At 37.7% G+C, this 23587-nt stretch overlaps 2 protein-coding genes across 2 annotated transcripts in view; both read right to left on the bottom strand.

Moving 5' to 3' along the window:
• Nucleotides 1–3967, bottom strand: part of TINAG (tubulointerstitial nephritis antigen) — a 37946-nt gene extending 33979 nt beyond the window's left edge. Inside the window, exon 1 of the mRNA XM_071431881.1 lies at nt 3598–3967. Coding sequence (XP_071287982.1) covers nt 3598–3967 — 370 coding nt within the window. The remainder of the gene's footprint in view (nt 1–3597) is intronic.
• A 9091-nt stretch (nt 3968–13058) lies between these two features.
• The window catches only part of MLIP (muscular LMNA interacting protein), a 68305-nt gene continuing 57776 nt past the window's right edge, over nt 13059–23587 (bottom strand). The window contains exons 13-14 of the mRNA XM_071455336.1: nt 21160–21213; nt 13059–13536 (exon numbers count right to left, since the gene is read on the bottom strand). Of these exons, the coding sequence (XP_071311437.1) occupies nt 13510–13536; nt 21160–21213 (81 nt within the window). The 3' untranslated portion in view covers nt 13059–13509. The remainder of the gene's footprint in view (nt 13537–21159; nt 21214–23587) is intronic.

The raw sequence follows: 23587 nt of genomic DNA, 5'->3' as shown, positions 1-23587 counted from the left end.
GCCAGATTGGACCCAAACAGCCCGCCAGACAGGGATTCTTACAACTGGTGCCCACCTCTCCCATGAGGTGTGAGACCCCACGCAGCAGCTGGTAATTCACGTGTGGACTATGTCAGCTTTTGGGACTTCCAGCTTCCTCTGACTTCGCCGCTTTTTGGACGGCGCAGAGTCCAAGTCAGGAGGGTGAGATTGGCAGCCCATCCAGCCGAAGGCAGACCGATCTTTTCCTCCAGTCTCAAGAAGCTCTAACATGGTGTTGACTTGCAAATTGGCATGGTACCCTGCTTTTCCCCAGCAGGAGTGTGAGGGAGGCTAGGCCCCTCTCATGGCCAGGGCTGGAGTTTGGCTGCCCAGGCACACACACACTCCACCCTCGGCGGCCTGCACCTCCTTCCTTGCCAGGACAGAAACACACTCTGAGCCCTACATGATTACATAACAAAGTGGAACTAGAGGTGATTATTAAGTGAGTATTAACTATAAATGCCTTTATTTCCCTGCTGTTAATTCAGCAGGCTATGGGAGCTAGCACAGGTAAAATAGATCCTGCCGAGGCAGTCTGAGGCCCAAAGTGTCTGCTGTAATCCAACGTCAGCTAAGAGCTGAGGTATATTTCACAGAATACTCAAAGCAAATTACCAAAGTGCCATAGTTTGTCACAGTATGTGACTAAGTCAGCATCAGACAGTAGCTGGAAGGAGGATCAAGCAAGTTATTTCAAAAGTATCAAGAGAAGTATTGATGCAGCATTTGAGAGATGGAACAGCCCCTCATTGGAGCTCTGCTGGCAGGGCTCACTGCCTATGCCCAAGATAAAAGGCAAACCTGGACTAGTACAGAAGCAGCTTTACAATGATTTATGCTTAGGGAATTGAAAATTAACACTATGCAGTTTCTTTAGCCTAGCCAAGTTAATATTTTGTGGGCCAAGAGTACTGCCTGAGGCATCAGTGAGACAACAGAGTTTTCTAAGCTAAAGGACACATGAGAATACAATGAGGTTGTCTGGCTCTGAATGTATTAGGTTGGAATATTAATACATTAAGTAGGAAATAATTAATTTGAAGATGCAGCTTGATGACTTTGTGAATGAGATTTTATGATGTGAAAATCATTATTGGAAAGGAGAAGATTTGAGAAATGGAGACTTCCTTCACAGTCCAACATTCATATACCCTTAATGGTTCTTATTTAATTTGTCCCCAGCATTGGTGTGAGTATTTCTGTCCGTGAAATATCTCTAGGTTTACTCCCTTGTAGGTCAGATCACATCTGTCATGTAAAAGCAATCAGCAAACTCACTGGATGTCACTTTTACACCACCAACAGGGTGAGACCCAGTGTGTGGGCTTTCACGGGGCTTTTTGTACCACCAGAATAACTGAAACAAAGAGATAAAATAAATAATAAATAAAGTCCTGAGATAAAATTCAAAAAGTTCTTCTAACAACAGAATTTAAAATATGACTATAATAAAAAGACCCTGAACTTCTATTTGGTATTTAAGGCAGGAATGTGCAGTTTCTTCTGAAACTACACATGAAAGCCATAGAAACAAACTGAAGGCTGGGTTTATAAGGGCAGGCTGGGTTTATAAAAGCAGTTTCACACAATTAAATCAATACTGACCCCCAGTATGGTGCACACACATGCAAGAAGTCACAGTGTTTCTGCTTTAGCCTCTCAGTGTATATGTGGAGATCCAGAAATAAACCACTGAGCAGTTTTATTGCTGTACATTCCAGCCCATGTAAAACACTTCACTTTATTGGTTTATTTAAAGAACTGTGACTCAGGAGGCTCTGAGAGCAAAACCTCTGGCAACCAAAAGATCAAGACCTTCCAGGTAAAAAATACTTTGGCACATGTGGTCTTCAAGTGCTTAAATAATTCTTAGCCTAAGACAGAAGTGTAGTCTCATTTGCTAAAAGTCAGCTAGCATACTTATGTCATTTCTAATGATGCTTCCTAATTTTCTTAATCTTCAGGCATTTAGTCCTACTTGTTTCTCCTTTTTTTCACTCCAATTCCTCAGATATTCCAGTTTTATAACGATTCTTTAGAGATGGTTTTGTTTGTTACCTTTTTTCCCCTGCTTAATTTTGGCTTTATTATTCATCTTTTACCCTCTAAATTACTTACATAATGAATATCCACTAAAGAGATTTTTAAAAAATTCATACTTTCCATCTTTTTAAAGATGATATATTAAAAAATAGTATAAGAACAATTATAGGACAAGTAAAGGTATTTTAAATATAATTGCTACCCCTGGCAGGTATGTTAGGAGTTGCAAACAGCTAACACAAATGCAAAAAATTGGATTAAGAAAGCAGTAAAAAGATCACCCCTCACCTATTCCCTTATCTAAACTTTCTGTTACACTTCTACTTTTTAGAGGTAGACTTGTGGCAGTGACCATGTGGCAAACTGCTGCAGGTTTTGTAATGATTCAATTCCATAAGACAGTTTGCCAAAGTAGACTCACCAGCTCTCAGCTGTAGGCAGAAATACAACTGCATGTTTAAGTAGGGCCTACAACAAAAATCTCATGTCAAAAATAATATACATCACTGCACCAAATAAAAATGAAAAGAAATGTCTTTATTTACACAGAGCCTTAGAAAATTCTTTTAAATGGTTAGAAACACTTTGGAAAATTAAATTTGTTTTGCAGCATTTCTGTCACTCCCACTTATCAGATTTTGGCTGCACACCTAAGAGCACAGCCTCCTGAAGGGCTTGTGTTCTAAGTGCTGAACTGCAAGCAGCAAGGTTATTAAAAAGAGTTAATTTTTAAAAATCACAGTAGTATTTTATTGATTTTAGGCTTTTAAAACTTTGGTACATTCTCTACATCTTTGGCCAGATTTGGTGTACTGTCAGTAAGAAGCTGGCCAAAGATGTAGAGAATACCAAATTTTCTCCACCAGCAGAGATTTGGCCTATCCACAAGCCAAGGGAGGACCAGATGTTTGAAAAAAATTTTTTTTTGAATCTTTAGTGATAAAAATAATTACATTTAGTTTACAGTAGTCCTGGAGGAACTTGCACTGCAAACTAACTTGTAAGGAACTAAAACATGCCACAAATCCTTGTTCTAAATACATCCCTTCACCTACTCCTTGTTCTAAGCACATCCCTTCATTTAGTCCTGCACCTGAGCTGTTGCCAGAAAAACAGTGCCCTACAGGAAAGCTGTGCTGAATCGAAAACATTGCAGAACATCTCAGGGCAGTATCATTCAGGATAACCCTCAGTTTTGTTGATTATTTGTTTGTACTAATATTTAGAGCTTGCTGTTCATCTCATGTTAATCTGTGGAACCCTATTGAAATTTTTCAGTTTACACTAATTTTGACCCAATTAGGTTATTTGATAAACTTCAAATAAAACAGGGATTCTGTCCAAGAGAACCAATCAAATCAATGCTAATGTCCTAGAGACAAAGAAAAAACAGCAAGTATAATTCTCACTCCAGTTTCATGGTCAGTGTTTTTGTCCACTATGACTTGAGTCAGTTTTTCAGGATTTTACTTTTATTTATATTTTCACTGTGATGCACTAAAGCCAGCTGAGCATTTTCTGCCCACTTACCCCATGCTGGAGGTGGCCAAGGCTCCTCTGACCTGGTGGGCTCCACGGGGCGGTTGCAGACATCCCAGTAGTCAGTACAGCAGTCGACAGGCCCAGGAGAGCCCGAGGTGCAGTACTGGTCACAGTAACATATAGCTCCTCTGGAGACAATGGTGAAGCTGCAGTCATCATCTCTTCCTGTGCAACAGCCTCGTATCCTGCAGGAACTTCCCTGATACAGACTCCTTGTAATCCTGTTCCACTTAGCAGAACCACTGTCTTTTACAGAGTAAACTCCTTGGGGGAAACTTCTTCTAGAATCAAGACGTTTTGTCATTGAAACTTCACTGGCAATGCAGTATAAGAGCAATATCTGAATTTTGTGCCACATTCTTGTGGCTCTAGGAGCCTCTTTTGAGGCTTTTTGTCCTTCACTTTCTCAGCAAGTGTGCATTTACTCTAGAGGTAGTACCTCCAGTCAGCAATCAGAAAGAAATCTGAACAGAAAGCTGCAGACTACAGTTTTCCAGGAAGACTCTACATGTGTTAATTATTAGTCAGATATGTTGTAAACAGATTTATTTGTCCAAGATACAGAGGTACTGGAAACAGAGCCACAACTATGTATTTGTCATTATGAAACTTTGGTGTGATCTCTTGCAAGTGAGAAAGTTTATAGCAAAGTTTCAACATATACAAAATATACACGATCCAGTATTTTACTTCTGTACTTCAGACTTCTAAAATCAAAACAATGTGAGGAATGAATACATGGTGTCAAAGGAAGCTCTCTTTCTTTTTGTGCTCCCATAACCAGCATGTGCTCCACATGATTAGAAAACCTTTAACATCTCACCTAAATTTTCCTATCTGATAAGCAGGGTGACATCACTGCAGTAAACTTACCCTGCATCTCCCATTTCAGTTTTATTTCCAGTGGTCTACCTTAGCCTTATATGCTTCACTTTTTTCACTTGTTTTACTATGGGCAAACTCAGAAAAAAAATCAGGTGATATTCAGTATAAAACATTACTCAAAGGTATTCTTTTAAGGTTTGCATTTCTGTAGTCAAAATGAACTTGGCAGTCATTCTAATTAATATAATAAATACCCACTAATAAGTGCTCATTCCTATTTAAGAAGTAAATGTCTGTATTTATATATTCACTAAAAAAAAGGCAAAAAACCAAAAAGCAGATATCAAGGATAAGTCTAACAGCCTTTGCTACATGATGTGTAATCTCCAGGTTTTTGAACAGAGGGCTTAAAGAAATATATGTGGTACTGTTTCCAAGAAAAGATTGAGAAAAAGTACCAAAGGACTTTGAAGTTTCTACCAGAGATAGCACATAAGGCTTAACTGAAATAAAAAACCCCACACACAATTTCAGATCTGAACAAGACATTTTAAGTTCCCAAAGCTGAACAAGCAGAGGTAAAAACCAGTCATCCTTCTGTCTCCATTTCTTAGTAGGTGAGAGGAACATGGAGAAGTTGATGGTGGGCTTTGTTCTAGGGAATTAAGGGGGGTTTCCCCTTTGTGACTTCAGCTGGGCAGCTTGGGAAGGCACAGCATCGAAGGGCAGCTACTTTTGAAAGCACAGCCAGTGTGGATGCATTACCATGAATGACAGAGACATTAAGAGGCAGAATGTGTGTACGTTTATTGAAGACTGAAGTCTTCAATACAATTTCTTGCCAGCAGTGCTTTTATTGGACCTGCCTCCTACACTGTCCTTGTCACAACTAAGGAACTGCAGATGAGGGAAAATTACCTCTGACCACACAATTTTATTTTTCTCTCTTGCAGGAAATCTTCTGTATGAAAGATATCAGAAAGGCCAAGGTCAGCAACAGGCAATCACTGTCCATCACATTAATGGTACATAAATCTTAACCCTTCAAATTTGCTCTGCTTTTTTTTTCTTTTTTTTTTTTTTTTTGATTGGTTTTGTTTTGTTCATAGTAGAAAAATTTGCACAACCTTAATTCTGCCACTGACTGCAATGATGCAACAAATATAAGGGAGATGAGAAAGGATATGTTCATGGAAACAGTGAAGTGCTCTCTGGAAATTATAATTCATTTCTTTTCCTTACGTCTGTGCAGTTCTGTCAGCTCCAAGAAAATGACCTCTGATTTGCACTGACATTAGAAAAATTCAAATCTCCTTTATATTACAAATCTTCAGAAACACTTTTGTCTAGTTATCTCTTTGCTCTGGAAGCATAAGAAAGAATATGTGGTAAATGTCTGTCAGTCAGATTAAATGAACAAGCATATCTCTTTTTAACTTTAAAGACCTGCTGATGATAAACCAGAGGCAAGGAATTTGCTTGGAAACCATTTCAGCTCATTTACACAGGTGTTAGATTTCCTTTAAAAGAACACAAAAATCAACTTGTGTTCTAAGCCCCTTTGTTTTCCAGCAAAGTTGATATAACCCATTTTTCTCAGTTGATGGTTTCTGATCAAATCTTAAAAAACTCACAAAACTATTCCATTGTGCTTCAGCAAATAGATTTTTTAGCATTTTCCTCTGTAAGCAAGGAGCTCTGTCTTTCTTCACTGTGTGAAAGCTTGCACTGACTTATCTGTAATAATTTAGAAACAGCTGGACGTGATCCTTTTTCTCTGTTGAAGATTAACCTGTTCCAAGCTGTCCTAAGATTTTGAGTTAGGGTCCTAGTATTAGTTCTAGTTGGCACAGTTAAGTGCAAAAATGTTTGTCTAGTTCCTCTTTCAGCAGTTCTTGATGTTTATTCTTGAGCTTCAGGAAACACCACACATTTGGCAGAAATTAAAATATTAATAGCACTGAATGATTGATGGAGTAACAAATCAAAAAAAAAAAAAAAAAAAAGACATTAAAATGTCCAAGAATCTCTTTAAAGCTGCACCAGGGTTATTTCACAGCCTTTCTTTCAAAAGCTGTCCTGACTGAGCCTACTGGGCATCATAAAAATCTCATCAGCTTCAGAGAAGAGTAGGATAGCAGTGGCTGGCAAGACTCTTGGTGCTGAAGATGACTCCCAGGATGGATAGCTGAGCCCACCCCATCAGACAACCATGATACCTTCCCTTCTCCTGGCTGCCACAAACAGGCTGGAGCCAATCCTTGTGCAGGGGGAATTGCAGTACTATGACCTTCTGCCAGGAAAATGAAGGGCCAGTTAAGGAAGAAATCACAATGCCAGAGCCCAGGTCAGTCATTTGCCAGGAGGCACAACTCAATGCATCAGAGAATCCATGTAATTGCTTATCTCCAGTTTAAACTCTGCAAAGATACCATCCATCCCTTTTGTTGAATTCAAATGGAAATTTAACTGGTGACCCCTGGCACAGAATGCACCACTGATTTCTAATGGCCACAGCACTTTTTGCTTACTCCTCTTTTTTATTAATGGTTGCAATGCAGTGAAAGTTTTCTAGGCAAAATTACTTCAACAAAAGTATTATCCCACAATGTGTTGTCTCTGCCATGTACTAATGGTAGAATAGGATTCATCCTCCCAAATTGTGAATGCCTAGCTCCTACATGTGTTTACGCAGAGACAAGCTGTGTGTTAAAGTGATTTTCTCACTGCCAATTCACTACTTGTATGTTTACAGCAGGCATAGGAATGGGGGTGCCTGTTTGGCAAGAGCCTGCAGGTCACTGCTGTGTGTTGTTGGTGTGGTAGCAAGCAGTGACACTTTTAATCCAAAATTTCAGGGCTGCCTATCTCAAGTCTTATGATGTTAATCCAAGTTACATGCAACTCAGAATAATGGACACTTATGTGACAGATTTCATCGCCCTGTCACAGTGTGACTTGTTATTCACAGGCTCTGACACCAGTTCTTCCAATTCATCAGATGTTTGAATCAACAGATTTAGGGCTGGAGGTAGAGGAAGAGCAACTGACCCAAATTGTGCATGCCAAAGGAATCCCATTCCTCACGCACAGAGATGCACACACATGAATGCCCAAGAGCTCAGAGTCAACAACTGCAGGTAAAAGGAAATTACATTATAGGTGTTACAAATATACATTACATGGTTTACTACTACTATTATTATTATTATTATCATCATTCTATTATCATTATTATTATGTGGTTGTTATGGCCTCATAGCCTTTTTGCCCTACCCACCATAGTAGTTGACCATGCATATTTCCTGTGCCAGCTGCATCACTTGGTCAGCCTTGAGGAAGCAGGTGCCATCTCATTCTTCTTGTCAGCCATGCTCTTGTGTTGTGCAAGGCCAGACCACTCTGGGCTCAGTCCAGTGAAGCCTGTGAAGAGTGGGGACCCAGTGCATGAACAACCACAGTGTCCGTGTAGTCCTACAATTGCAGGGGCTCTCCTAAATGGTGTTTCACTAGGAATTACAGAACAGGTAGAAGCAGTCACTGTGGCTCATACCTGAAAAGGAACCTCTCAAGAAACACAATCAGGTGCAGAAATTTTGGCATCTCAATGGACATGCCACCTTCATTATGCCATCAGTGCAGACTATTGTGAACATATCAACCTGTGCATGGCTGCATTTAGCTTCAGAGAGGTGATGTTTACTGTGAATTTGCCAATCCCAAACCTCGTCATCCAGTCAAAGATGAAGGAGACGAGCATTGTACTGTATTTCATTGACAATATGAGCTCTCAGAAAGCATTGTGCTGTTGTTGCAAGCAAGTTATTCACATGTTGGTGTTCATCTCAATTGTATGCTCCTATCTTATCCCACCAGTGAATCTTAGAATCATAGGATCATTCATTTTGGAAAAGATATTTAAGATCACAGAGTCTATCACATGTCCCCAAGTGCTACATCCAAGCACCTATTGAACAGTACCTGGCATGGTGAATCCACCACTAACTTCAGCAGCCTATATCAATGCCTGACACCCTTTGAGTGAAGAAATGTTTTCCTAACACTCAATCTAAACCTTCTCTGGTACAAACTGAGGCCATTCTTATCCTATCACTTGCTACTTGGAAGAAGAGACTGATCGCCCACCTGGCCACAAATTCCTTTCAGGTATTCACAGAGAGGTCTCCCATGAGCCTCCTTTTCTCCAGGCTAAACACCCCCAGCTCCCTCAGCTGCTTCTAGTAAGACTGTATCTTAATCCTTTAAACAGACTGATCCTCAGTGTTGCCTAGTTGCCACTTGCTGATTCTCTGCTTTTGATGATTTTTTTTATACTTTAAGGTACAGTTTTTTTTTTCATTTTCTATCCCTGAGTTGCTAATCTTACCATCCTAACAAAATCCTTCTCTCTGTGCTTTTACTTTTTTCATTTTGCATAGCTTTAGCTTGTGAACTCCCCAAGATTTAAGCAATTTTCTCATTAAAACTGAGTCCAGAGCACAGATCTGTGCCATTCCAAACCAGGCTTTGGATGCCAGCCAGTTGAACCCTGGGACCAAGGGCTGTCCTTATTCTGATGCAGCATCCAGATTTTCTCAAGTATGTCCCTGTCCAAATGCACCTATTGTGCTGGACACATTTCCCTTCTGACCACTTGGGCCAACTTTAATAAATTCTTTTCTTGATAGCTTGAGTTGTAGCACAGAGCAACAAAAGAAACACCACAAGCATGTACATAGAGGGGTGAACATGGCATGTCAGATTGCAAGAGAAGCTGAGGCAAAAAGGGGATCATAAGCTCTCAGTAAAGCTATGCAGCCATTGTGATCCTGTTGGGAATGTGTATTTTACCATAAAATCATTACTAAAATCAGGGTAAGGCATCAGAACCTGGACTAAATATATTACACTATTGAATGAGCAGCATCCATTAATCTTTCAGTACTACAGAAAAGGCAATCACTTTTCATGTTGTTTTGCTCTTTATAATCTCTCCTTAAAGATTTTTTTTTCTTAATGCTTTTTCCATTGGTTTCCCAGGACACAATTTCTAGGAACTGATTGCCAGTATAATCTCATTTTTCATTCATAGATGGAAGCTTTTTGAACAGAGAGGGAAACTCTTTCTTCAAGTACACACAGATGAACAAAATCCCAGAGGTAAGCAAAAGGATTTCTCCTCTGTTCTTCCTCTAATCCCAGTAGTTCCTTCTCTTGCTTGTGTTCCTTTCACCTTTCAGTCTATCTCATGGGTTAATTTAAACTTAAACGTAAGCTGTGTGAACAATTGTCTCAGCTAGACATGCTAGACTGGATTTGGGCTCTACAAAACTGAAACTCAAGAGGAAAAGAAATCTGGGGTTGGAACAAATTCAGAATAAAACAAATACCTTGGAAGAAAAATGAGCAGGAAAGCAGACTAAGGCTTTTGAGAATCACACAGATCACATGGCTTTAAATAACAATTTTTCCCACTTCAGTGCTTTACTGAAATGAAGAAATACTATTAGGTCCTTAGTGGGTAGATCTATTACAGCTCCTACAGTATTTTTAACACATTTATAGTGATAGATGGTTTATATGTATGAATTTTTATCTATTTTTTAATTTTTTCTATACTTTTTTGTTCTATTTTTATGTGTGGATTTCTGTCCCCACAAACTCTTGAACTCACTGAAATGAGTTTTTTTCCACCACCTAGTTAATAGGTATGTCATTCACAAGATCTATACAGTTAACTTCTGTTATTTTTTCATTGAGAAAGAAACTAATACAAAAAACCACCACCCTTAAATGTGTAGCAATCTTTCCATAATATTCTTAAAAATTTATATATTACCTATAGAGAGAAATACTCACTAATTGCTGACCTTTTCTTCAGTTTTCATAGCTACAGAGTCCAACAGCTTAAAAGCAGGCTGGATTGAAGTTACATCAGTTCCAATAGGGCAAAAGGCTGAGTAGCCTATGGACTATTCCACTTAAGCTGGTTTTAATTTTAATGGTTTTCCCTGTGGTAGTACTTCATAAAATAGTTCATCACATTAATTTTAATCAAGGAGGATTCTCATTAAATTATCAGTCTTTATCACAATTCATCATGAGATAAAATGCTCCTGCACTCTGGGACAGGGCTGTGATGCAAAGGTCCTGAGCGTGTTGTCAGAGTCAGCGGAGGAGTCATTTGGGGTTCAAAGGACCAAGACACTGGGGAGAACTCAGGTAGCTCATTCAAGCATAGACAACCAGCTTCCTTACCCTTTCATAATTCATTTTGAAAGCAAAATCTTTAAGAACCAGGCCTGTACAACATCATGTGGAAGCAGCACAAGATCAAAAAGCCAGCAGCATAAAGTGGAAAGCGGTGTTTCTTCCTGCTGTTCCAGGAGTGCAGAGGGTAATTCTGCCTGCACTCTGCACCTGGCAGGGTCAGAGGGGCTATGAATATTGCATGGCAGGGGAAAATCACTGTGCATGTTCACTGCTGACTGCTGTGGGTGCTGACACCAACATGAATAATCCCTGGACTACTTCACAAAATACAAGTGTTTGTGTGGTGGCAAAATGTGACCAAGTTAAAGCACACAGGAGCATTCCTTTCAGCAATGTTGGCATTTCTTCTCAGCTATTTGAAACCCATGGAGCCAGATTTACAGGAGTAAAAACAAGGATCACAAAAAACGTTTTGCAACAAAAATACAGCTTTATTTAATTTCAACATTTATATTATTTCTAAAGAAAATATGCTGTGTTACATTGGGCATCTCTTAAATCAGCAAGCACTTCAAGAAATGGCATATTCATGTGTGTATCTCTGGGGTTAATTATGCTAGTACATATTATTTCTTGAAAGAATATTTCATTGTTATTACTGCCTTGCAACTAGCATACCATAAGCATTTTTTTTTTAATCTTGCTTTAAATAAGACTGGTGCTGTGGATTCCTTCTTAATATAGAAACAGGCTTCAAATTCAGTTTTTGCTCTTGATCCTAATTTGGGGCTGCAAAAGAAGTATTTTCGTATGAACACAATTTGTCAAAAATACAGATTAGTAAAATGCATAACACACACTGAGGTCACTTAGTTTTCCTAGTTTATACAACCTGATGATCTGGCTAACAAATAGAATTCATAGTTTCACCAAAAAAAAAAGCCTAAAAGATATATTCAGACACCTCCTTTGTCCTATAGTTGTGGGAGAAGATGAGAGCTGGCAGATCAGATTTATCTTTGTGAGAAGCTTGCCTGTCTTTGCAGCAGCCTGAGGCAAACTTCTTTTGGGACTTAAATTTTCACAGAACTGTAACTGTTCAAATTCAAACTAAATCTCTCTCCCTGAAATTTAGACCCATCTCTTTTTCTCCTACTCATAGGAAAGATGAAAAAGTGACTAATCTCCCTTTATAATAGTCTATTATGAAGAGAAACTGCTGTGCCTCTCCTCTGTCCTTATTTCTTATGTCCTTATCTTCTGTGTGAAAATGCTGAAGCCTTTACATCTTTTCTAAACCTCCCATTTGTTTCCCACATCTTATGCCGCTGATTTTGCACTAATAGTGAAAAAAAGAGTATTTATCTTCATCATATTATAAGCATTCCTTTCAACATCTCCCTGAAAGCATCACCTCTTCTACTCAGACTCAGTTTTTCCTCCCCTATAATCCTCAGGTTCTCATCTGCAGTATTATTGTCATTCTTTTTCTGTCTGTAGCCATCATATTTCTTTGTATTTTTCTTCAGTCAGTTGTATCATATTTATTTCAAACCATTCCTTTAATATAAGTGAATTTTTCTGAATTAAAATCCTGGCTTCCATGCTGCTTGCAAATCCTCCCAAGTGGGCATTATCTGTAAATTGGGTAAGCCTATTGTCCATGTCATTGAGAAAGTAATTAATAGCAAAGCTTTATAGTACTAGAGCTAGAAGACAGCATTCTGGAAGTCACTGAGATGTTCTCCCACTCAGGCAGCAAATAACCCTTCTTAGAGTCCTGCTTTCCAACCAAGTACCTATCTACCTTATGTGAATTTAATTTACTTTGCTTGCTTAGGGATGTCATGTGAGAGTACATTGAAGACACACTGTATAAAACACATCCTTGTATCTGCCTTGCTGTCACAGAAGGAAATGAGATCAACTTGATAGGATTTGTTTCTGACGTGTCCCTGTGCAAATAATCTTATCTTCTTACCATTCTCTAGATGCCCACAAATGTTGTTTAATACTTTGTTCCAGTGTCTTGGAAATGCTATTAGGACTGAATTTTCTGTGATTCCTCAGATTTTCCTTTCCTCTTTTGCTTAGATAGAACATTGTGTTTACCTTTCTCCAGTTTTCTGGGAAATTACTCATCCTGCTAATCACTAGTTTTGAGAAATGGCATAGGTTAAGTATTTTAAGGGTAAATTTCATCAGGCTGTTTCATTGCGAATATTCCAATTTACCTCAGTATTCCTTCAGGTGTCATTTTCCATTTCTCTCCATGATCCTACTCACAAATTCTTAATAATAATAGAAATAAAATTTTATTAATAATTAATCTCTTTTTTTTTTTTTGTGAAGACTTAAACAAGGTAAGAGGGGGAAAAAAGGCACTGAACTTTTCAGTATCACCTGTTTGCTGACCTCTCTTGCTAAATCAGCTCTCAAGCATAGTACATTATTTGCAATGTATTTAACTCTAGCAAACCATTCATTTAATGGCAGTATGTGGTTATGTGCTCAAATATAAAAAAAAAAAATATTTCCCTGACATCCTTTCACAATCTAGTTCCAGGGTATACCTCAATTTCTTACACCCATTTGATTGAATCCCACTTAAAATTAATTCTATTGTCACTTTATTCTGTCATGTTAAGAATTGGAATTATTCTGCATTGGTAATATTTCATAGAAAATCATTCACCAAATATAGCCATCTTATTGTCCAAACACTAAATTGTGTACCTAAAGCATCCTATTATATTTTCAAATAAAATGATAAAAATTTGATAAAGTGACACCAAAATAGTTACATATTTTAATTTTGACTGTAATCATATTTTTAAAAAATAGTAATACTCACCATCATATCTAAACAGAACCTCTTTCATTGGAAACCTATAAAAAAATGAAAATAAAAAGCGAAAACAAAGTGAAGAGGAAAATAAAAACTGCAAATGTTATGCAGGAGCAGTTGCAAAAACTTGTGGAAAACTCCACACAGCACTTCTCAGGTTTTTTTTAATCACTGGTTTGCTGCACTCTTAATTTACAGCTCTGCTTACTGAACCAGAAATGATTTTTCATGCATTGACATTCTTTAGGAATTCCTCTGCCCACAGAAATTTCAACAGACAAGTGTCACTTTGACTAATCACACACCAGATTCACATTGGTTTTCTGCTCTCCACTTCTTTTCTGAACTTCCTGCTGGGAGGACAGAGCATGTGGCCACCCTTGAATTCACATGCCACAGGTGTTGCTTGCCTCCCCCTTAGCACGGATTTTGCCAGTCTTCTGTAACAGCCTGGCACCCAAACCAAGGAGTGGGGTAGACTGCAGGGTGAACCAATGCAGCCTGTCCCTGTCTGGGACACTGGTCCACAAAAATAGCATTCAACAGTTCAAAATGTCTCCTCCAGGGAATATTTCAGAGGATGCTAGGGTGACATCTCCATCAGAGATCTGAAGAGCCTATGTGTCCTGGAAGTCTGTGGATGTTTCTAATTTGGAGGACAAGAGAGACTGATATGCCAAGGGTATGACTCCCATTCTGGAGTCTGGGGGACTCTGCCAAACTGGAGCAATGGGCTAGCAGAAGATCCATGAACAAAGGCAATTACAAAATCCTGCATGGGGCAGGAGAGAAGGGGGGATGGAGGAGGTGAATAACCCATGCAATGGCACAGGACAGTGACTGACTGATGACTGACTGACTGAGAAGCAGCTCTGCCAAGAGGGATATGAGGTCTGACACCACACAGAATGTGCATCAGTCTAGCCTTGTTGTGATGAAGGATAACCTAATATACAGTTGCATTAATTAGAGCACAGCCAGCAGGTTGAAGGAAGTTAATCCCCTCTGCTGGGCACTAGCAAGGCTGCATCTGGAATGTAATTTCCATTATTGAGCTCTCACTATAAAAATAGATTTTGCTTTGTCAAGCAAGCAGAGGAAACCAATGGACAACTATCAGGACAGTAACAAGTGTTTGTTGATTTCTGGGAAAGATATGTGACAGATGAGGGGTGGCTACAGGTAGCACTTGTTTAACCTAAAGAGTAGACCATGGAGTATTTTTTTCCTTTTCCAGCCATTCAAGAAAGGTTTAATGACAGCCCAGATTTGCATGGTGAAAGAAAACAAGGCAGCAAGTGGGGAAATTTTAATTAGCCATAAAGAAACATATTTTATATCATAGGAGTGGTCAAACACTATAGCTAATTTAAATCTGATTCTATGATTCTAATTACTTATGCATTACTTAAGTACTGAATAATTAAAAAAAAAATTCTTCAGCCTACAGTTATGTTCTGTCTAGCTATTCAAGGCAAGTTCTTTTCCTCTAAAACAATTTCTCAGAACTCCTGCCATTCTTTGAAGGGGACCAATAACAACAGCTGTTTCTTAATGCCAGGGGGAATTAGATTCAAATTGCAGTTTGAATCACATTCTGATATCTCAAACTTTCTCTTTATCATTCTTATATTACTACCTTTTCAGACTTTTAAATGTAAACTTATAAAATGAATATATTTACAGCAATTATTTTTATGCAATCACTGTACAAATAAAATTCTATAAATGCATATAATGCTTTCTCCTTGTTACAGCATGGTGATCTAATATGCCCTTTCAAGTCAGTAGGCTGTAACTGAAAGTTTTTACTTAAAACGAGAAGATATAGTTGAAGGTGACTAAAGTATTGCCCAAATACCCATTGCAATATAAATTTTCTGCTTAACATACAAAATCTTTAAGAAAAAAAAAATAAAGCACTGTTCAAGTATAAAGTAATAGAAAGTTTGTCTGCTGATACTTAAAGTTTTTATTTGAGATTTTAGAAGTGTGCATTGTTTGAACTTGCCTTTCTATTTATAAATATTAGAAGGCAACAGTTTGCTGTTTCAGTGGCCCATCCAATTAAGAGGTTAAAGAATTTGTCACCACTAACACCTGAAAATCCTACTCCTTTAGTAAAAACAGTAGTTATTCATACATTTAATGTTCATTTTCAGGGTCATTAAATTTTCAGCTAAATGAACTGCTATAAGTCTATGGAGAGAGCTTAGGGTTGCACTCCTTGGCTTGGTCAAAATAACCCAAGGGCAGTGAGACCCCGACTCCAGAGAGGAAGGGGCAGCAATGTTCTGCCATACCAGTCTACAGCAGCTCCACTGTCTGAGGAACAAGGCTGCAAACGTGTGCAAGATGGAAAGCAAAAAGTGAATTGCACATCTGTGATGTGACACATGAAGAGCCCATGCTTGTCTCCTAGGAAGGCACAATGAGCAACTCTGTCTTTGTCCCCAACATGTCTGGAAAGATGTATCTCATCTGCCAAATGGAAAAAGTAGGTGCTTGCATAAAGTTGACCTTTGAGTGGGAGTGTTTCCAGTGGAGCTCCCTCTGCTTCTGTTAGGTCCTTGCTTTGACAAGCTGGAATCTTCTTTACAAGTTGAAAAGGTATTGAGCAGTATGGAAGAGCTGAATCATTACAGAATAATTTAGGGTCCAGTGAGGAGGGTGTTTAACTGGAAGAACATAACTTTGCCACGATAACATCATTTAGGTTGGAGCTTTTGTTTACAGTAAAACCTTTTACATAAATTCTGTAGTACAAGGACACTTTCTTAAAATGGGTACATTTTCCTCTTATAGGTAGACTCTATCAATGATTAATACTATTGTTGACTTCTGAGCAGGAACACTCCTTCAGTAAATAAAGACCAAGAGCAATGTAAAACAAAACTTTGGACCATATTGACATTTTCATAGAATTTCAAATTTCAAGAACTTTTGTTACTTTGCACAGAAGATAGTTGGCAAAATCCTGTTGCCACCCAAGTCAATAGAATCAACTTTCTCTCATGGGGTCTTTTTATAAATGTTGACTTTAGAAATGCTATTGATTTCTCAAGCAACTATTGCAGATCTTTCGTGAACAAAACAGATAAAACTGAGTAATTACTCAACTTTAGCAAAAGATTACATGGGCCTAAAGTAATTGTATTGGTAACTATAATTAGTCATTTATTAGTAATTGTAATTGTAGACTTAGGATTTTGTAAATCATAGATGAATAAGGGTAATGAGGACATACTTTTAGCCCCTCCACACAATGGTTTTTTTCAGATTATACAGGTATATATGCCAAACATTCACTCTAAAGGTTCTGACTCAGTAAAATTCTGAGACTGATTATAATACTATTCCCACATCATGGCCTAGGCAAACACTAGCTTCACTTGAAAGGAAGACAGTAGGTATCAGAAATTATTGGCATATTGCTTGCTTATGTTTCAAAGAGTATCCTTCAGACCTCCTCCATTTAAAATGCACTGGTTGTAGTGGAGGATTTCACAAGGAGCAGAATATCACTTATTTATTTTCTTACTTTCACAGGGAAGTCACAGGTCTTACTTGGTACATGCCATAACAGAATGATGCTAAAATTACACGAATGCTATTCTTCTGAATAAAAAGGTACCTCCATTTTTTGTTTGTTTGTTTGTTTATTTATTATAATTTCTACTGAATAATTTGTTTTGAGGAAAACAATACAAATTACTAAGGAGAAACTAGCAGCACATTTCCCTCATTTCCTCTCTCACTCCTTCCTAGAGGTGTTTACATTTCACAGAGCATCTGTCCCTCTGTTTGGGTTCTTTTGGAACTGCACAAATCACACTTACTTTCTCATTCTGAGGGGGGAACATTGCAGGAAATATTAAGTATGAGCCTATATATAATTTTAGATAAAGAGAATAGATAATAATTTAGATAATATAGGAGAATGATCTAAGGGTCTTATGATAGCAGTAAGAGTAATATTGGACTTATGACTTGGCAGATTTTTTCCTAATCAGTTCATCATCCAAACAGAATTCACTGATAAAAAAAAAGAAGACATATTAAATTAGGATGAGGATTTGTGGGTTATGAAACTCATAAGGTGAGATTTCAGTATAAACTGTTCTTAGAGTCAAGATATGTTCCCAAATAAAAAGGAACAACACAGGTGCCTGAAAGATGTTGTGATTTTAAAAATCATCAACCAAGACCTTCCTTGCTTTTTTTAATGCACTAGAAAGAGAAAGCATTATAACATACAATTCTGAAAACCCAACCACAGAAAAAACAGAAAATGGTGAAAATATGTTAGTTTTTCAGAGACAGCTTGACAACAACTTATCTCCAAGAAGCCACTACCCTCAGGACAGATAAGAAGGCTGTCCCAAATAACTTGAGCTGCACCTAATTCTGTTTTTCTGTCCTGTCTCCAAGACAACATAAATGTTGATCTCCTTCTGCGTATCAATGCTGAATACTTCAGTTTCTAGCAATAGATCTCAGGGGAAACAGATGCCTTTGTTCAGTTCTTCTTGACTGAGAATGAAAAATGGGGGTCATCTCTAGATGCATTTGTGTCTTCTCTGGCACCCATTAAAGAGACAAAGAGATTGCTCAGCCTTCACGTGGCCAGCATGATGTGCCCTGGTCACCTCCTCCTTCTAAAAATGAGATTAAAAAATTGGGAAAATACTGGATCATTTGCTTGTTATGAGTTGAACAGTTCTATGAAAAATGCCTTCTTTTATTTGTAATAGAGAAAAGAGTAAATATATCATCTCTTGATGTTACTTTCTGAGCAGCTTGCGGTGAGCCTGACACAATTCTTCTTGATATTTCTACATGGACTGGGGTCCACTTGCATAGTCGTAGTGGCAAAATACTCATTAGTGACAGGCCCCAGGGAACCAGCAGTCAGCTTGCTCAGCTGTACAAAATGATATCTGACACTTTTTTTTCAACTTTAAAGCTAATTATTTGCCTCTAGCTAACATTATTATAAGTCATCCAATAAGCCGTTAATCAAAGGAAATATAAAGTGTACTGATAACAGCACTTATAAATCTTCTTTCCCATCAATCGTCTTTGGTCCTTATAAATGCAACCACAGTTTCATCAGATATAGTTGTTCTACAGATCATGGTACAAATTCTCCCATTATTTTACTACATTTAAGCTTTTTTAAAAAATGTAGATAGAAATTCTGTTCAAAGTGCTTGTTTGAATTACAAGGGAACTTTTAGAAGACAGTTTTAATATATTTTACCTGCCTTGGAACAGACCAAGCTGGCCTCTAAGCAAAGGAATTTTGCACTTTTTTTGTGTCTGACTTTACTATGTCAGTACAAGATTTTTTAAAAAATGTAGATAGAAATTCTGTTCAAAGTGCTTGTTTGAATTACAAGGGAACTTTTAGAAGACAGTTTTAATATATTTTACCTGCCTTGGAACAGACCAAGCTGGCCTCTAACCAAAGGAATTTTGCACTTTTTTTGTGCCTGACTTTACTATGTCAGTACAAGATCCTTCACTTTCTGAATTGATCTTAATAATGATCTTAATAATCTTAGTAGTTAAACTATGTGTCTTGTCTCTTAGAGAATTCTGTTTGAAAGTATCAGTCTTTCCATTAGATTTGCAAAATTCTTCCTCAATGTGCAAATTGTAAAGTAGGAGGATGAGACACAAGGATCTAGCTGTTTGCTTCCCTCTGTTTTCAAATACAGGAAAATCATCTGCATCATCAGAGGCTGCAAATATACACACACACACACACATACACATGTTTACATTTATGTGTATATATACCCATTTTAGAGTTCCTGGTGTACTGCAAATCTGCTTAATCTCAAAACCAAATTTATCCTCAGAACTATTTAGTCCTTCTCACTGCCTTCTAATGATATACCATTACTTCAATAATATTTCCAAAACTTTACAGCTAAGATGGAAAAAAACCAACCTAACTGAGAAGATCTAAAAGGTATTCTTGGTCTAACTTCACGTTGTGAGGGCATTTTGGGTTTTTCTTTGAATAGAAGACACTGTAACACCTGCTTTTGAGAGAATCAAGAAGTGGCTCCTGGGAGGCAGAGGAAAGGGGATTGATGGTGTAAAAACAAGCAGAAATGTCAAAGGCAAGGAACAAAGGAGGAGATTTGGAGGGCTGTGATGGAGATTCAAACAAAAAGAGATACGAAACAGCTCCAAGTCCCTGACACCGTGTGCAGAGAGGCCAGGGATGCACAAGAGAATAAGAGGCTACAGTCATGCCTATGTACTCCTGGTGCAGAACTGCAGTCTATTGATCCACCCAACTACTAAGATATCAACCTCTTTTCATTTTTATCATTTTTCCCCCTTATTTTTTTTCCAGTGGAAACTGAGATAAACTCTGAGGATATATTGATATGTTATCAATTCTGATATTGATATCAGAATTCAGGCAAATCCTCCACTTCTAAAATGTGAAGATCTTGACCCCAAAACTCCCACAATATTTTTCAAAACTAAAAGGAAGTTATGTTTGGTAGAAATGACTGGCAAATACCCATTTCATATATTTAAATTATCATGTGGCTGCTTTCAGACAAACTAGAATATAATTTTAAAATAATAAATTTAAACCAAACTGTTTTTAAATTTATAATTATCATTCCTATCTCTATTTTTACATTCATTAAAAAACTAGTGAGATAATTGTGAGAATGCACCTGGTAAAAGAGGCTTGGTAGTAAAAAATTCATTCTTGTGTCATAAACATTCTCATACTGCTATTATAATTATGCTTTCATGGGTGAAAATAGTATTGTATTAGTATTTCTAAAATAGTATTGAAAATCTCCCTAATGAGTGGTGTCCTATTGCATTCCAAAGCCAGAGTAAAGAGTGTGATAGTTAATTGAATTACATATGTCTATTCCAACACTGAGGCTATCATTCATCTTCATGCTCTTGTTGGAAAAAGGGACTTGCCAGTGCCAGCTGAACCTTTTTGATTTTCTATATGCTCTGTCTCAAGAGAAAATTGGTAATGAATAATAGATTGCATCTTCTCTCACTGAATGAGTTGTCTACAGTGGTAATAACTGTGGTCCTACAGTTTAGACACATAAATGCAGTAGGGCATTGGCAACTGAATTTTGACTTCAAGAAAATTTTTTATCCTTCTTCAAGTTAAAAAAAAAAACCCAACAAACTGGCACTGAATTTTGATACTGGGCAAATTTGAATTACATTTTATGTTTTCTTGACTGTCTTTTATGAAATTCTTAATAACTATCCTAAGTGCTTCTGGTAGCTGTAGTACCTGATATTTAAAACAGAAGCTATAGTAGTGATTGAAAATTGTGGAATGTGTTATTTAAACATGGCTGCATAATTTACCATTCCCATTTGCTAACATCCCAACAGCAAATATCAGGAACCTGAAGCATAAATGTTACTGTTATTTCAAATTCACATGAGCAACAGTTGGTAAAACAGCTCTGGGTTTTTTTCTTTATTTGTTCATTAAGAACAATTAAGGTTTATTAGTCTCTGCACTGGAAAAAAAAGCAGGTTTGGAAGCTCAGCACATTTTTACTGATCAACCTTATATGGGCTATGCAAATAGAAGATAAAGCTAGCATGCAAATGCTTAAACCCATTAAATGTCAACTGATTACCTCCTTGGAGATGAGCATCTCATTTTCTGGAATAGGCACCATGGAAAGACTGGACTGCCGAGCCAAGATGTCACAGGTTGGAGAGAGCATGAGGTTAAACACAGGAAAAAGAAATCCATTATCAGTTCAATTTCTATATAAAATATCACTAAAATTTAAAATTAAAGCCAATACCCTCAGACATACTAAGGATAGCAAGGCACTTAGATCTGTGCTCAGCAGACTCTCACTACTCCTTGTCTGTATTAAAATCTATTTCAAGGTATGGCCTTTTTTCTGTTATATTATATTCCCATAATTAAAAGGGTGGGGAAGGGATAAATCCCTTTTGAATTTCAAAGAGGCATCTCAAGTAAAAATCACAGCAAAAGCGCCTACTTTATGATACATTTAGTATGAGATAATGCACTTAAAGTTATAAATAACCAGAACCATACCAACATCAATGAGAATTTAATTAGAATGCAGGTAAATCAGCTCGAGTTCACAAAGGCAGTGTTAAGATCATAAGCTTGTGACATTTTCTTATAGTGTGACACAGAGACATCATGTTTAAAGAAAAGGTTGCTAAAAGATGTGGGTGCTTAAGTATTCTCTAAAAGATTGGAAAAAGCCTGCTATTATCAGTGTATCAAAGACATTCATTTATTTTGGCATTTAGATCAAATAGTAAACCAGCGAATTATATGTTGCTTAAAAATATTGCTCTTCTAAGAAAATTGATTTTTACACTGTGCTTTTTGAGAAGTAGAACTGATCTACTAAACTGGCTGTGTACACAAAGAAATATACTGAAGTGGAATATACTCTAATTTTCTGCAATTACTTTATATATTTCTCTCTTCCTTTGTAAATTTGCCCTGATTTCTTTCCAGAGAAGGCATCTACTTTATCGACAACAGAAGCTTTGAACCATTTAACTTCTTTTTTTGTGATTACTATTCCCAAAAATGAAAAGGGCAGGGAACAACTTTAGGCAACAAGTTTATTTATTCAATAGATTTTTATAAAGGAGTAAATTTAGGCAAAAGAAGGGTAAGGAAGGGGTAAGGTGCCTAGGCCCTCTCAGTGGCAACATCTCTCCCTCTGACACTCCTGTGGCTCCCAATGTCAATCAGGCCAAGGCTTCCCCCAGACCTTACACCACCTCCTGCTGCCGCACACCCAGGAGGTGTTTGATGGTCTGCGTGGAACAGATGTTCTGCCTCCAAACCCAGCATCCCGTGATCACCAAGCCTAGGCAATCCTTGATAACACACAGGTACAAAGTTCTAGCAACACCTGTGGCATCTTGGCAAGTGAATCCCATTGGAAGAAACCCTAGAGTTGAGATATTGCCTCATCAGAATATGGCACATCTGTATCCCAGACAAAGTAAGAAGGGTCAGCCACAAAGAGAAGAAGGAAAGTATTTTTCATATTCTGTTCACTTTCTGATGTACAGCTAAGCCCTCTGAGAATAATTCTCCACCTCTCACAAGAAAGAAAAGCTCCCTAGTCAGGCAGTGACCTGAGAAAGGAACACCTCAAATTACATAGAGAGAAAATCAATGAAAAATGCACTTCTATTGTGTTATCTCATCCCGGCCTTTCTTGCTGGTACTCACTGCCTGCTCTCTTAACCTGAAACGCCCCTGTGAGTCATGATTCTACCTTACCTTTTTTCTTGAATATGAGGTCTCAAGTCCATCCTTAAACCTGACAAAAGTAATTACCTTTTTTTGTCCAAGAAATAGATTTCTTCCCTTATTTTGATAGCATCCTCTTTTCAAACTAAAGAGCCAAACTATGTGACAGTCTCCATAGGGAGGGAAATTATTTCTATTTTATGAAGAGGTACTCTTAATATTAATTGGTTTGGAGATATTTAATTAAAGAAGGCAAGGAATTCACCAAGTAATAATGAGGAAAAATAGTTAGTAAACAATATTGAGTCCTCTCTGTTTCCACAAGGCTTCTCTGACCAAAACCCCTTGAAGTTATCACAGAAGAGTCTATGCATTCTAATAGCCAGGTGGGTCTAGTCTTAAGGAAGCAACACAGAGCTCATTTGTAAAGAACTTTAAGTAGTACTTTAGTGAATATAGAACAATAAGCCAAGGGCTGCACCCTTTTTTCTGCTAAAATAACACTTAGTCTTGCAGGTCCCTGAAAGGAAGGTGTTCAGATCTTGCCTGAAATCATACAGTTCTGCCTCTGCCAGCTGAAAAGGAAACAAATGCCTTGGCCTGGCTGACATCAGCCCGAAGACCCAGAGGCTGATTGCATGTGTTATTTCCATCAAGTGTCAGCGTAAACCAAAATGTGTGTGCCTTGCTTTAGAAAGTGTACCATACCTGTCGTGAGTTTAACCAAAGGGCTACAGAATCTTGTTCTTACTGATTTTTCCTTAAAAATACAAATTTTTTGTGTTCTTGACTGCACATGA

The sequence above is a fragment of the Agelaius tricolor genome, unplaced genomic scaffold (assembly GCF_023055355.1).
Source record: "Agelaius tricolor isolate 1412-34295 unplaced genomic scaffold, bAgeTri1.0.p SCAF_1, whole genome shotgun sequence".
Taxonomy (NCBI): Eukaryota; Metazoa; Chordata; class Aves; order Passeriformes; family Icteridae; genus Agelaius; species Agelaius tricolor.
The sequence above is the reverse complement of the archived record's forward strand: the minus strand, read 5'-3'. Positions and strand labels throughout refer to the sequence as shown.